General features: G+C 39.7%; 2 protein-coding genes across 3 annotated transcripts in view; one reads left to right on the top strand and one right to left on the bottom strand.

Annotated features, from left to right (window-relative positions):
* Positions 1-879: 879 nt before the first annotated feature.
* RAD17 (RAD17 checkpoint clamp loader component) lies at positions 880-10,569 on the bottom strand. 2 transcript variants are annotated; one of them, XM_057385574.1, is made up of 13 exons: positions 10,508-10,569; positions 9,899-10,048; positions 8,938-8,990; positions 8,689-8,814; positions 8,538-8,607; positions 7,806-7,917; positions 5,783-5,977; positions 5,247-5,332; positions 4,815-4,961; positions 4,212-4,358; positions 3,349-3,469; positions 2,547-2,604; positions 880-1,112 (listed from the first exon to the last, which is right to left on the bottom strand). In XM_057385574.1, the coding sequence occupies exons 1-13, from the start codon at positions 10,508-10,510 to the stop codon at positions 899-901; spliced, it is 1,482 nt and encodes a 493-aa protein (XP_057241557.1). In that variant the 5' UTR covers positions 10,511-10,569; the 3' UTR covers positions 880-898. The 2 variants fall into 2 exon arrangements, with proteins under 2 accessions (XP_057241557.1, XP_057241558.1); XM_057385575.1 differs by lacking the exon at positions 9,899-10,048 and having other exon boundaries at positions 10,508-10,566.
* Positions 10,570-12,459: 1,890 nt separating this feature from the next.
* AK6 (adenylate kinase 6) overlaps positions 12,460-13,695 on the top strand; it is a 5,415-nt gene continuing 4,179 nt past the window's right edge. The window contains exon 1 of the mRNA XM_057385573.1: positions 12,460-12,523. Coding sequence (XP_057241556.1) covers positions 12,460-12,523 — 64 coding nt within the window. The remainder of the gene's footprint in view (positions 12,524-13,695) is intronic.

The following is a 13,695-nucleotide window of genomic DNA, read 5'->3' as shown; positions in this document are numbered from 1 at the left end:
TGAAAGGGGACAAATCCAGAGTTTAGTAGCATTAATCCAACGCCAGGGTGGATAAACATGTGTTTTCTCTCACTAAACTGGCTGTAAGCAAACGTGCATCACACAGAATTGATTTGGTTGCCTTTTTTTCCTGTGGTATTACTAAGCACAGCACTCGATCATGTGTCAGTTACCAAACACAGGATCAGTGTTTCCCCCCAGCAACCCAGGAGGAGCTGCATGTTACACATTTAACTTCCTACAAAGTAAAACTTTCGCTTGATTGTTGCCTTTCCCCCTCAAGTTATGAAAATATCCTTCTGAGAGGAATACAAAATAATCTGTGGTGCAACATATATTCAACTTATAAAGACATGAAAATCTTTTATATATCTTCTGTAAGGCAAAGTACAAAACAGTATTAATACAGTAGGAGCTTCCTTTACATCATGAGCTTGGGACATCAAACTTTTTAAGTGAAAATTTCCAAACAGCATTTTTTTTTTTTTCAAATTGTGAATTTGAATAAACCTTTCAAATGCTGATAACTTATGGAATGCGTGCTGCACAATTGCAAAGTAAATTAAAATGTGTAAAACATAAAAATAACTTAAGACTGACACCGCTAATCTATAGTCTCTTTCAAACCGATTTCAGTCATTTATTTCTCTCTCGTTATTGCCCTAAGGCGATGTCATGGCTCAGGAGAGGCAGGAAACAGCTTGTACCTCAGTGCTCAGCCCAGGCTGACCCTGCAGAGTGCAGAGGATGCCTGGAGCTGTCTCGATGCTCACACAGCAGATGTAGACTCAGCTCACAGCCCCGTGGTGTGGCTTAAGCAGCCCTGCTGGGCAATCACACCGCGCTCCTCAGCCAAGGCCTTGGCAGCACAGATCGCTCGTGGGTGTGTCCTGGTCCCTCAGTCACTGTCGTATTCCTCGATCTGTAATTCCTCTTCGTCCAGGATGGCCTGAGCTGTGACAGGCTGGGGCTGGCTGCCAGGCAGGTCACTCGTGCTGGACTGGCTGGAGGGGAGTGGGAGCCCCTCGGGATCGCCATCGGCACTGTCCCCATCCCACTGGAACAGCTCTGGCACCCCAGGGTCTTTGTCACCCAGAGCTTCCAGCTTTAGCCTGCAAAAGCACCAGTGCAGCAGGGCATGACCATGAGCTGCTGTCTCACAGCCAGGGCTGCCAACAAAACCTTGTTCCCTCTGACAGAGCCACTTTAGGGATTGTTCAGTAGCACAGATTATTCCCTATCAGGATTCCTGAAAGGTGCAAATACCTACATTTCTCTGAACAGACTGTTTTCAGCAGGAAGTTACCCCTCAGATCAGACTTTCAGTGCTAAACCCCCAACTTATTAATGCAGATACAAAATGTCAGTGTCCAAAGAAATGCTGCATGGAAACTTAAAAGGAAGTTACAATTCATTTGAGAAGCTTCATACTTTGTGGCTCGGACCAGGGGGATTACAAAGGAATACAACCCTTAGGGACACTCTCCTTCCTCTCTGTCTAGCAACCAAAATGGCTTTTAATTCAACAGGTGGGGAACAGGCTGGTTTTTGGAAATACAGCTTGGAAATTCACAATTGAACTACACAGCAACACCAAGCACAAGTAGGAGATGCTTTGTCAGGTGCTTGAACAAACTGTCCCGGTTGTCTCACTGCAGCTGTGAACATGATTCTTTGCTTAAGTTAAAACACCTCCTAAATTCCAGAGGTGTTAGAGCTATAGAAGTGCAGCTCTGAGGGTCTCCTGGTGCAATTGAACTCTGTGATTCAGAGAGCTCACGAGAATCACAACAGAGCACCTCATGCTCTGTCACCCTGAGCCCTGCACACACAGCCCATGAGGAAAGCACTGCAGTTTCACAGGGGAAAAAACCTGGGTTTTCAGCATTCAGTAGCTATAGCCGGACTAAAACTCATGCATTCTGAATGAAGGTTTACTCCAAGTAGCCTTACAGGCAAAACTTTGACAAAATAAAATAAAATAAAACCAGTGCAGCTATCTAATTTTAAATTTTATAACTCATTAAATAAACTTGAAAAAATACTTTCCACAGGGATACAGTTTGTTCTAAGGAAGTAAAAACAGTTCCCCATTACATTTTCTTACCCTTCTAAGACTCAGGTGAATACAGAATTTCCTGTCAAACTTCCAGATTGTTTTGTCTCATAATAAACAGTAGGCAAAAGACACCAATCCCTTTGCATCAATTCACTTCTATTCCCACATAAATGAATTAATAGCAAAGAAAGTATTTTATTCAGACCATGCACTAGAGACACAGAGATGCCTAGGAGAGAGCTAATATTTGATACAATGGAAAAGAAAGCTAAACAAGGATTAGAAGCAAGACTTGAGTAAAAACACTGCTACAACACTGTAATTATAAATAGATTTGAACTGGAAAAAGGGGAAAAATTATCATGCTGAGGAAATGTCACATCACAGACATATGTGASRAAAGGGCTCTCTATGAAAGGGTTCTTCCCCTTCACATATTAAAGTAACAGTCTCACTTTCTTTAAGTACAGACAGAAGTTCAGCTTACCTCCCAAAATGTCTTTTCAGTGGCAGCCTCCCCACGTCTTGGATAAAAGCAATCTGAGCTAAGAACAAAGAACACCAGTATCATATTAGGTAGATCATAATTAACAGATAATTGAACATACTTGAAAACAATTAATGACCTTAGTTAAGCATTCCTGTATAGATCTGAAATACTTTAGATACCAAACATATTTATAGATGGCCTGCACACAAACCCCCAAAACCATGACATTTATCCCCTGTGTACTTCTCATGCAGAGCATAAAGAGCATTCCACAGCCTACAAAACTCACTCATCATGTTAGTTAAAACATGATGCTTCTTCTTAGAAACAATTAACAGCACAAGTGACCCAGCTAAAAGTAATTTTTGCATTATGTACCACACAAAGTAAATTTTTCTGCTTGATCTGTTGGCTAATGGATTATCTCAGATTTAACTATTTTTTTTTATACACTGCACATTTGATTTTTGCTTCTTTTATCTCTTAAAGGCTTTTTAAGGCATTGTAAGTCTTTTGACATTACTGGAAAGATATCAGTAAATTCTTTCTCCAGCAAATATAATAGAAGCCCTAAGCCTAGAGAACAATTTAATTAGTAAAGTTTGATCAACTGGATCAGGGCAGCTTTAATTTTGGCTGTGGTACTGAAAGCATCTTTGGGCATCACCTACATAAAATTTACCATGAGAATGTTTTCACTGTGGTATTAAGGTAAAAGCACAGACAGTTCTGACATTTTGGCTTATGAAATTTGTCAGTATGTTTCAATTGCAAAGATGAAGAGTTGCACCCATCTTACCTTGGTTTCTCATTGGGTTTGCTAACATAGCAAGGTAAGGCAGCAGCTCTGTCTGAAGGCACTCAGGTGGTAAACAGAAGCTTGAAAACAGAGATTTTGCAGCAAGGCAATTTTCCTGATACTGTAAGAGTTGCAGGGTGAGGCAGGAGGGGAGCAAGAAACACAAGTAAAAAAAATGATAAACCGTTATTAATGTAACTATTCTGTACCATAATACACAGACTTTCGTCCTGCCTGCTACAGGATGACTACTCACAAGCTACTGAAAATGACACCACAAGATAAGCACATAGCAATCATAAAAATGGTAAAATCCTTCATTTTTGCCTTTTACTGGGCATTAAAATTAAAAAAAAAAAAATTTGGTCCTTGATTACAGAATTTCCTACCCATGCAGGCCAATGCTTTTTGCCAAGAAGAGATGTTTGAGTTCAAATGTAAAAAAATGCCAAGACCTGCTGTTCCTCCTTAACAAGCCGTATCTGATAAACACATAAACCATAACAGCAGAAATTTGTTATGTTTACGCAGCAGTTCAATGTGCTTTAAAGTGTACAAAATCAAATTCTAGAAATAGTTCATAGTATTTCAACACCAGTTGTCTCTCTGTTAATTTAGGATTACCTCTCCCAGGAGCATGCCAGCTTGGACACAGGAATCAGACATTGTCAGAGGCCTCCAATCTTTTTTTTTTTTTATACTAAAGGAGTGATTTAAACTGCCCTTCAAGCAAGTTCTTCTTAGAAGCAGATCATATCAAAACAAGGTATTTGACAAGTTTAGCACTATGATCAGATTTCATCTATGTAACTCAATAGTCATAGCTTGGGTGGGAAAAAAAAACCCCAAAATCAAGGCTTTACCTTTTTATTGATCAAAAACCACTGGGGTTTATGTAAGGGTCGGAATCCCTTCCCCCCGTGCTGGTGGGCAAAGGCTCTGGAGGTGTTGGAGTGGATCACCCCTCGGGTGGCCACAGAGGCACTGTAGCTCTCCATCACAAGCCGTGTCTAAGAGAGAAATTTGGCCTCATGTGAGCTCAAGGCAGTTCATTTGAACTGAAACACACTCAGTAACTGCAGTGGGACAATGTGCACAGCATTTCAAAGTTTAGATTACTGTGAAACGTTTATTCAAAGCAGCTGAGTAAAAAGGAAATAGCTGAATCCTTCAAGGAAAAGGCATAAGGGGACACACAAATTTTTATCAGGAACATATTCTACTAAAAATACTTTGTAGAATATCTTACAAACACTACAACCCACTAAAATAAAATGCTGACAGAAGCGGACAGCATGTTGGCTCTGCATCTCTTCTGCATCTGATGTACTTTAGCATTCATTAAGAATTTGTGTCACTCACACCCTAAGTTTGCAGCAAACATTTAAAAACACAACAAAAAGTCGAGAGGCTCAATGTTGAAGTACTTAAAAACAAGTTTGTGCCCATGAAAAGATGACACTTACACTCCAGTTACTACAAATGACATCAGCAGTGCTCAAATATTCACTGGCTCTCACAACATCATCTATATCAGAAAAAAAGTCCAGGTAGTTCTGGTGAAGGTATAGATTGAACATGCTTCCAGACATGTGTGATTTTTCCACAATATCCTGTTAGGAAAAAGAAAAGGAAAGTTTTCTGTTAGGAAAAGAAAAGAAAAAGGAGATTTTACGACTGAATAAAGAAAAGGATCCTATATATAACAAGCTGTGATGTATCTAGGTCTGGGGGCTGGAACATAAGGTGTGTGCAATGATGCTCAGACACCACAGAGTTTGCTCCACGGGTCCCTTCCAAGTGAGTTACTCAGTAACTCAGACTGAATACACACCGAGATCAGTAACAATTGGATTGTTTCAAACCCAGCTGAGTTCACGCAGCCGCTGCACAAGTACCTCAGGCTGAATGAGCAGTGTGTCCCGACGGTGCTCGGACAGGTGAGCAGGCAGCTGAGGGGACTCTGCTTCTGACACTGCTTCTCCTGAAAAGGATTGCACAGTCTTTAGCTTTTATGTTCAGAAATGTTGTTAGCAACTCTCAGCTCCACCAGCAGCTAAATTATAGCATTCTCTGTTCCCAGAAAGCTCTGGCACAGGCACAAGTATTTAATTATTACAGTCAGTATTACACAGTCATTAACACACAGAAAGTTGCAATAAGCTTCATACAACAAATTTAATCTAATTATTCATCCAATTATTTAATCTGACTATTTGCCTCATCTCACTCCTTCTCTACAGTTGGTTTTGGATCCAGTATTGTGAATTACTATCAAGCTGTGCACAGCCAGTGGCATTAGGGACCCTGACTCAGCTGATTTTTTTATTGACCAAACAGCCCAGGCAGAGGCCATCCAAAGCCTTACTTTAGCAACTCCAGATATTAGCATGCTTTGCCCACTAAAAAGCAGAATAAGTCAAAGTTTTCTTACTTTTGCTATAAATTATTTTCCCCAGAGCATGGAAAAGAAAGATGGATGCATCTTTGCCACCAATAGCTTGTATGTCCTGATCTTCTGAGGTATCACATTTACTTTTCTTTCTTACTTTGGATACTTCCGCTTCTTCACATTTTATCGTGGAGCTCTTTTTCTTCTTTGACCAAAATTCTTTCTCCAATGAGCAGTCTATAAATAAAATAAAAAATAACATCAAGACAAAGCACATGAATGTGCAGAAATTTTATATTATGTTTCTACTGATAATGTTCTATGTGAACAAACAGTAATAATAAAAGGAACAGAACAGGTTATATAAATGGGAATGCTAATAAAGAACTCATTTATTAGATTCACAACCCACTCACCTAAATTAGCATCATTCATTACCTTCATTCCACTTCTGTCCCTTAAGCGACAGCTGAGGTACCAAATACTTTTTGGAACAATAAACAGCAGTTTTTTTTAAAAAAAGCATTCAGACTTATCCCTTCTAGTTCTGATATGTTCCTGGCTTGACTATGTTTAGAATTTCACCTTTGCAAAGCCAAAATACAAATGCATGTAAATTATATTTCAGTTGCATCCTGTTTACTTGTCAACTTGTCCTCCATTGGCATTATCTGTACAATACCTTCTCTGAAATACAGGGTGGCAAAGAGAATTTTCCATTTAGGTGATTCCTCCAACAGCCTACTATCTTGCACAAAGTTTTGAGCCTCATGAAATAAAACCCTTATTCTACTCTAAGCTAACAAACTTGAAAAACTTCACCCACAATTTGTTTTGTGGCATTTGAATGTTCCTTACTGAGCTAAAATAAATTAACCCTTAGGTATTTATTTTTCACTTCTCCCACAATTCCTCGGATCTATTTTATCCATCAATAGTGTAGCAAAGTGAATGTATCAATTATGCTTACATACATACACACATGAAGAAATAAACCTTACATACATAAAACCAAATGCTGCGTGTTCACAAGACCAAAAAGGAGATGGGATGTCTCCCAAACTTGCAAAATATCATTGGCTACCAATCATTCACCTTAGTGAAACACCTACAAACCAGTTATTTTAAGATTATTTAGATTTTCTGGAGGATGTGTCTGGCAGTGAGAAACTGCAAGTTTTTTCTCAGATAACACCAATCCACTATTCATTCATACCAATGACATCATCACCACACTGAGAGCAATTCTCTATTTTTCTGATTAACACAAAATAATCTAAACTCGGTATACCTGAAGACATCATCAGAATAATTGACCTTTAATGTCTGCAAGTTAAATGTAGAAACTTTACYKTYTGCCTTGTGTAATTAAACTAAGACTGCCCAGTTAACTTCAATATACCCTAAAACTCAAATTACAACCCTCCCTYTTAAAGAAATGACTTGAAATTACCTTTAATCTTGTATTCCATGATCGCATTTTCTAATTGCAAAGCAAATGGGAGATAAAGGGGTGTGACAGAAACTGTATCATTGCCAGCTCTACCACATTTAGCATGAGGAAAAATAATGAGTATTTCTCCATATTTTTCTGAGTTGAATATAAATGATGTCACCATTTCACAGTCCTTACAATGAACAACACATGCCAGAGTACTGCTTTTCAAAATGTACATCCTTAACAATTACTGACATGTAAAATGCTCAAACAACAAGAAATTTAGGAAATGCAACAACCAACCAATGAAAATATTCTCTTTAAACTAAAGTTGCACCGTAACTTTGAACAGCAAACACAAATAGCAAAGATACCAGGAAGAAAAGAGGGTATTTAATTAGATTATGTCAGCACATGCAGACATGTTGAGGTTTAATTTAACCCCAGCCTGCAAAAGCTGAGCTCCACCCACTCCCCACACACCCTGGGTTTACTCCTGCTCCACAGATGGGTGTCAGGAATGTTCCTGCAACTCACTCAACTGCTCTGCAACTCTGAACAGAACACGTTTTCAGCAGAAATGGTCACAGTATCACCTCACTTGAAAAAAAAAACATAGCTTTTTACCTTTCATAGAGGAAAACTGAAGACTGTTTATTGCACTTCTTATGTCGCCTGAACAACCTTTGCAAAGCAGCTCCAGAGAACTTCTATCAAGGGTGTAACTTTTCTCTCTGTTCTACAGGGAAAAACAGCATTCAAAACAATACAAAAGCAGGAAAAGGAGTATTTGAATAAGTGGTCCCAACTCTGACTATAAACAGATATGAGTATCCACTATGTGCTCAAACCACATAATACTGCGAACTTTAAAAAACCTAATTAGTTTAAGCACACTGCCACATTTTATACAGCACTATTAAAGAGAAAAATCCATGTAATTCTTTGCAAATTATCACTCAATTTGATATTTGATTGTAATCAAAACACTACAGGAATAATACAGGATTAAGGTTCATAACCTCTACTGGCCTTGATGGATACAAGGAAGATTATATCTCTTCCTAATCTTTGTTTCATTTCTATAGTTACTGTACTAAACAGAGTAATTCTCAGAAGCAACTTTGTAGATTTAGACCACAGATCAAGTGAAACTAATCTTGAAAACAAGGTATCTTTTCAGTTTGTTTCTTGCCTTCTGTCCCTTGCCCTGGGAGAATGGGTTTTTGGGGAGATGAGGGGGCTCTACTACCAAAGATGAAAAAATACAGTAAAAAACCCCATTTACATTTCAGATGTAAAAGTGTGAAACCTTTTGGTCTCAAAACTGCACAGAAGTTATCAGCTTTGACAACTTACCATACTGGCTTCTGCTGCAGCAATTCGATTAAGAACTTTCATCATGTTTGTTGGTGCAATAGGCTTGAAGCTGTTGAATTTCATTAAAAAAAAATTAGTTTCTACACTCTCAGTTATTTGAACCACATTTTAATAAGATGAAAGACCTTACCTAATATTGAATATACACAGCTCCTCCAGAATTTCTGTGGGGAACAGTGACCTCTGGTTGCTGTCTCCACTGAAGTTATCTGAGATTATAAAGACCAGGGGGCACCTGCTTGTACGAACAAATCTCCTGAATTTCAAAACAACAAAGCATGATGAGAATCAAGCTCCGGCTTACTGCAACTGGCTAAAGCTGAAAATTAAAAACTTCAACTGGCTAAAGCTGAAAATTAAAAACTTATTTGCCACTGACCTCAGGATTTCATGCAGACTGCAAGGCTCTCGGTAGAATTGGTTTGGAATGTCCTGTCCAAAACAAAGAGCTGCTGTCATTACATTCAGATGTAAATACTCTTTTCCACAGATTGATGGTCATGGAACACTACATTGCCACACATTTTTAATTCCTGGTTTGCTTGCTGTCAACCACATTTTAATGCAGCTGACCCTGGAGACAGTCAGAGGGGCAGCAGGGGCAAAAAAACACCCAAAGCATTTATTACAGAAAACAATAATCCAAAAAGAAATGTCGAGCTTCCTGAATTCTACAATACATCGCTTCACCCTGCTACAATTTCTGCTTGTTTTGGTCCTCAAGGTTGACAGACAACGTGACTGTCAATTTCTAAAATTCTTGTCAGGAAAAGAACTGAAAAGCTCAGGAAGAAATTGGTATTGAAACACACTTGTGTTGAAGTACAAATAAAGCCTTGCCCTGTGCCTGCCCCCAAACCCTCAGCTCACACCTCTCCCCTAAACACCACCCGTGTAAGAACAGGGAGTTAAGTGTTTTAAATTTAACTGTTCCTGCTTGTGTTCATTCTCCAGTGTCCCCTACACTCTCCTGCATCCTCAAAGAACAGGAGTAGTGGTGTTTTTTCCACTCTTCCTGTTTATACACACACTTGTTTCTAGAAACTTGACCATCCAGAAACGTGGGAATGAATCCTCAATATTGTTTGGATTTTTTTAATACTCTTACATATTTCTGTGCTCAAGCCAGACTCCCATTTTTGTCTGACTCTTTCTCTGTGGTGTCACTACAGGCAGGACGTGGCTCCAGACTGCTCTAGACACTCAAAATGCAATGAAGAACAACTGCACTAAAGCAGACTAACTCTGAAAACACCAATCCAGCATCTTAAGCTAGTTAGCAAGTCAATCTTACAACAAAAGGTACTGTTTTCAACACAATTTCACAAATTTTCACTTACTTCAACAAGAATAAGCTTTTTATCATTTTCTGAGGACTCCCCAAGCATCTGAAGTTTGTTATACTTATTTGCTCTTAATAGAAAATCTTGAAAGAGAGCTGCTTGGGCCTGACTCGGAAACGTATGAAAATTTGAGTCTGAAAAAGAAAACTAATTAAAAATATGTATTCTGTATTATATCAAGTAAAATATAAATACCCACACGAACTAACACCCACCCGTGCCATTTTCTGACAGCAGCTCTAAACAAGCCCTTTTTGCAAAAATGTGAGAAACACATCAGAATTTTTAAAGGGGAATAATTCAGCTGATGACTCAGACAAAGATACTTACCTATTTTCAGTTATTTGATTCAAATTATATCCAGGCTATTACAGAGCTCTCTACACTGATTTGAACTGTCAATTATTTTTGAGTAGACACTGTAAAAAAACTTGAAACACCTTTCCAGATAAAAGCAACAGAAAGATTCTTATTAAACACTGTGGAATGAACTTACATGGATCTGATTTCATACTTGAGACAGAAAAGAAGCAAAAATATATAAAGGATATAAAGCCCACAAAAGTAAGTGGAAGAAGAAAAACAGAAAAATCCCAACACACTTACCATGGTCAAGCATATTTTTCAAGTCTTCCTTTGTGAAGTCTAAGGAGAGTGGATTGGTCCATTCCTGCACCTGAAGGCCAAGATCTTTGGCTAGAATTTGCAGAGTTGCAGTTTTTCCGCTGCCAGGAGGGCCAGTCAGCAGCAAGATAGAACCACCCTGACACAGAGATACAAAATAAAACCATAAATGTAATAAGAAGAGACTGACAGTCAGCTGAAGATCAATATAGGTTGAATTTCTCCTATAGTTTCTCTGGTAATGAACCTCTTTCCCTGTGAAAGCCAAGGCACACATTTTGTGCTGTTAATTCACCTGCTGAGTATTCAGACAAAGAGAACCAGGACAGAGCCTTGCTCAGTTCCTAACATCCCTGGTAACAAACTGCATGTGATTGTGCCAACACAACAGACACCAAACTGGAGAACCAGCTCTGGAAAACACGAGGCAAGGCTATTCTAGGCAATTTCTGCCTCTCTAAGAATGCCACTTACCAATCAAGATTAAAAACAGATTAATGTTTCCTGTTACACCAGCTCAGAGCAGCTGGAAATTTGTCATGAGATTTACAAATTAACCTGAGAGAGAGAAAATGCTGCTTGAAGCACATTCTGAAGAGTTGTGAGTTATGACTGAAGCGTTGTGAATTATGACTGGATGCCAGAAAATAATTTTGCTGAGCAAAATCAGAATCCACCAGGTAGCAGCACAAGTCCAAAAAAAAAGGAAAACCTCTAACCTATGCTCTTAAAGAACCTTTTACAATGAAAAAGATACACAATCACTATGTCTCTAAGTTGAGATTTTTCCCTGAACTTGAAAATGCCTCCAGTTTGTATGGTTTGATATCTTTATCTGCTGATTTTAGCAAGTTTACCTTCTTTGGCTGACCCTGAAATACGTGTGTTTTTAACCAGGTTTCAACCTCTTCAATCTTCTTCTTTTGCACAGCAAGGTCATTCTGAAAGGTTAAACATGTGAAAGTTATACATTAAACTCCTGGTTTCTAATAATGAGAATGAAAATTAGAATAAATGCTGACTAAAATATCAACAGACACGTTGGTGTATATTCTAGTTGGTGTATATTCTAGTGTGCTATGAAAACAATGCCACAGTAAAGGATGATCATTTCAATCTGCTGCCTCAGACAATCAGTATTCCATTCTTTGTAGTCAGAAAATAATGAGCTATTTATTATTTTTTTATGTAATAACACTACAGTATTGTCTGTTTGTGCAAAGATACTTCACAGCTATTGCTGGAACTGGACYTTTTWACTTTTTTTACTCTAAYACTGCACARGTTTTTGRAAYWTTTGCMAATCCCACATTGGAAGCTGACAGGAAACAACATTTCCTCAGCAGAGTTTCCTCCTCAGGAAGCCTGGGGGAACAGATAAAGAGCTTGTTAAAGCCTGGCTTTATGCACTGGCAATGAATGAATAACCCAGAGCCCTTTTGCTTTCCCAGGACATGGTGAGAGCTTGACCAGCACAGTTATGGACAGGAGCACAAATGTCACTCTGAGTGGCACTCAGAGCAATTGTCACACCTGAGTTTCAGGTTTGTATCTCTCCACCCACGGCAGCAGCTCATGCTGGCTCTGGCTGTGCCTGGTCCTGGCACAGGGCACATCCACAGCAGAAGGCTTTGCTCTTTTCCTGGGAGCAGCTCTGGCCTTGCTGCTCTCTGTCACGGGGGTTGGGTGCTCCTGTTTGTGCCCATGGCCTCGGGCAGAGCGGCCTCTCAGCGGCTTCACAGCAACAGCAGAGCAGGGAACACTTGTGCTCCCAAAGAAGTCATCAAATGAACTCGCCAGCCAGTCTGTCACCTGCAGGAACACAGATCTATTGGTAGTTATGCCAAGAAATGGGAGATTTTTATCAATTGAGTGTCCAAGGCCAGCTTGGACAGCAATTGGAGCAACCTCAGACATTGGAAAACGTTCCTGACATGGCAGGGGTGGCACTGGATGATTTTATGGTCCCTCCAAATGTAACTGCTCGGCGATTCTGTGGTAATTCACTACAAAAAAAACAGCTGCATTGTTGTGCCAAGAGTATTTTGCAGAAAAATGGCAAATCTGAAAAAGTCAAGAACTCCACAAACACACATCCAACCCAACAAATTAAAACAGAATGAAAAAGCAGCATCAGCTTTCTCAGACCATGAAGGTCATGCTCGCAGTCTCTCTGTGTAGCTTTCAGCATGTGGCACTTTTTTCCCCTTTTTTTAAAAAAAAATAATTTACAGTGCAGACATTTGTGTTTAAAAGTTAGAAACAGATTGTTGCCTTGAAAGGCCAGGTTTTAATAATGACACAGACACATTTAGGGATAAAAAGGGTTTTACCTTTGGTATTTGGGATCCCAGGTGCACAACTTGATGGCAGAATGCACACCCGTGTACAGCACAGGTACAAGTTTTATGGGTTTCAGAAATTAGGAAATCTATCCAGGATTCCCCAATAAGATACAAGTTTTATAGGTTTCAGAAATTAGCATTTCTATCTGGGATTCCCCAATAAGAAACTTCACAAATGCAGTGATGTGTCCCTATTCTAATGAATCCTGGATGAGGCCAGAGCCCAGTTTACACAAGATGTTCTGGACAGAAGGCTTCACCCAAGGCTGGAACTCAGGTTTAAGCTTCACCCAAGGCTGAGCTCGGGTTTAAGATAGCACAGGGTACACTGACTCCTTCCTGAGGATGTTTGGTGTCTCTGCCCAGCAGAACTCCTAAACTAAGCTGGAATATCAGGAATTACAAACACGTGGGCTAAGGGGAGCAGAGGAATGCACAGAGGGTACAGAAAGCGTAAAAAGGAAAAGCAAAAATCATCAGGCATCAAGATGGCAGAGGACAATTACTGAGGTAACACAATAAAATCAGGGAGTGTTTGGTGCCCTGGGCAGCTCAAGCTGAGCCAGAGCCCATCTCCAGTGACAAGGAATGGAATCAGTGTTGAATTCTGGATTTGAGGAACCCCCAGAGCCCCCAAACAACCCCACAGTGTCAGATGACAGGCTGGGGGACGAGTGACAGAACAGCCAAATATCCCAAAAAGGGCTGTGAAACCCTGCACAAACCAACACAGCCGGGTGTAGCTCTGCCTGAAACTGTCAGACAACTCCAACAATGCCCTGAAACCTGACTCTTCCATCCCAAAGTTCAGCATCCTGACAGGGA

This window comes from Malurus melanocephalus, unplaced genomic scaffold, assembly GCF_030028575.1.
Source record: "Malurus melanocephalus ecotype Western Australia unplaced genomic scaffold, MMel_1.1 scaffold_844, whole genome shotgun sequence".
NCBI classification, from domain to species: Eukaryota; Metazoa; Chordata; class Aves; order Passeriformes; family Maluridae; genus Malurus; species Malurus melanocephalus.
This window is presented reverse-complemented; position numbering and strand designations above follow the sequence as displayed.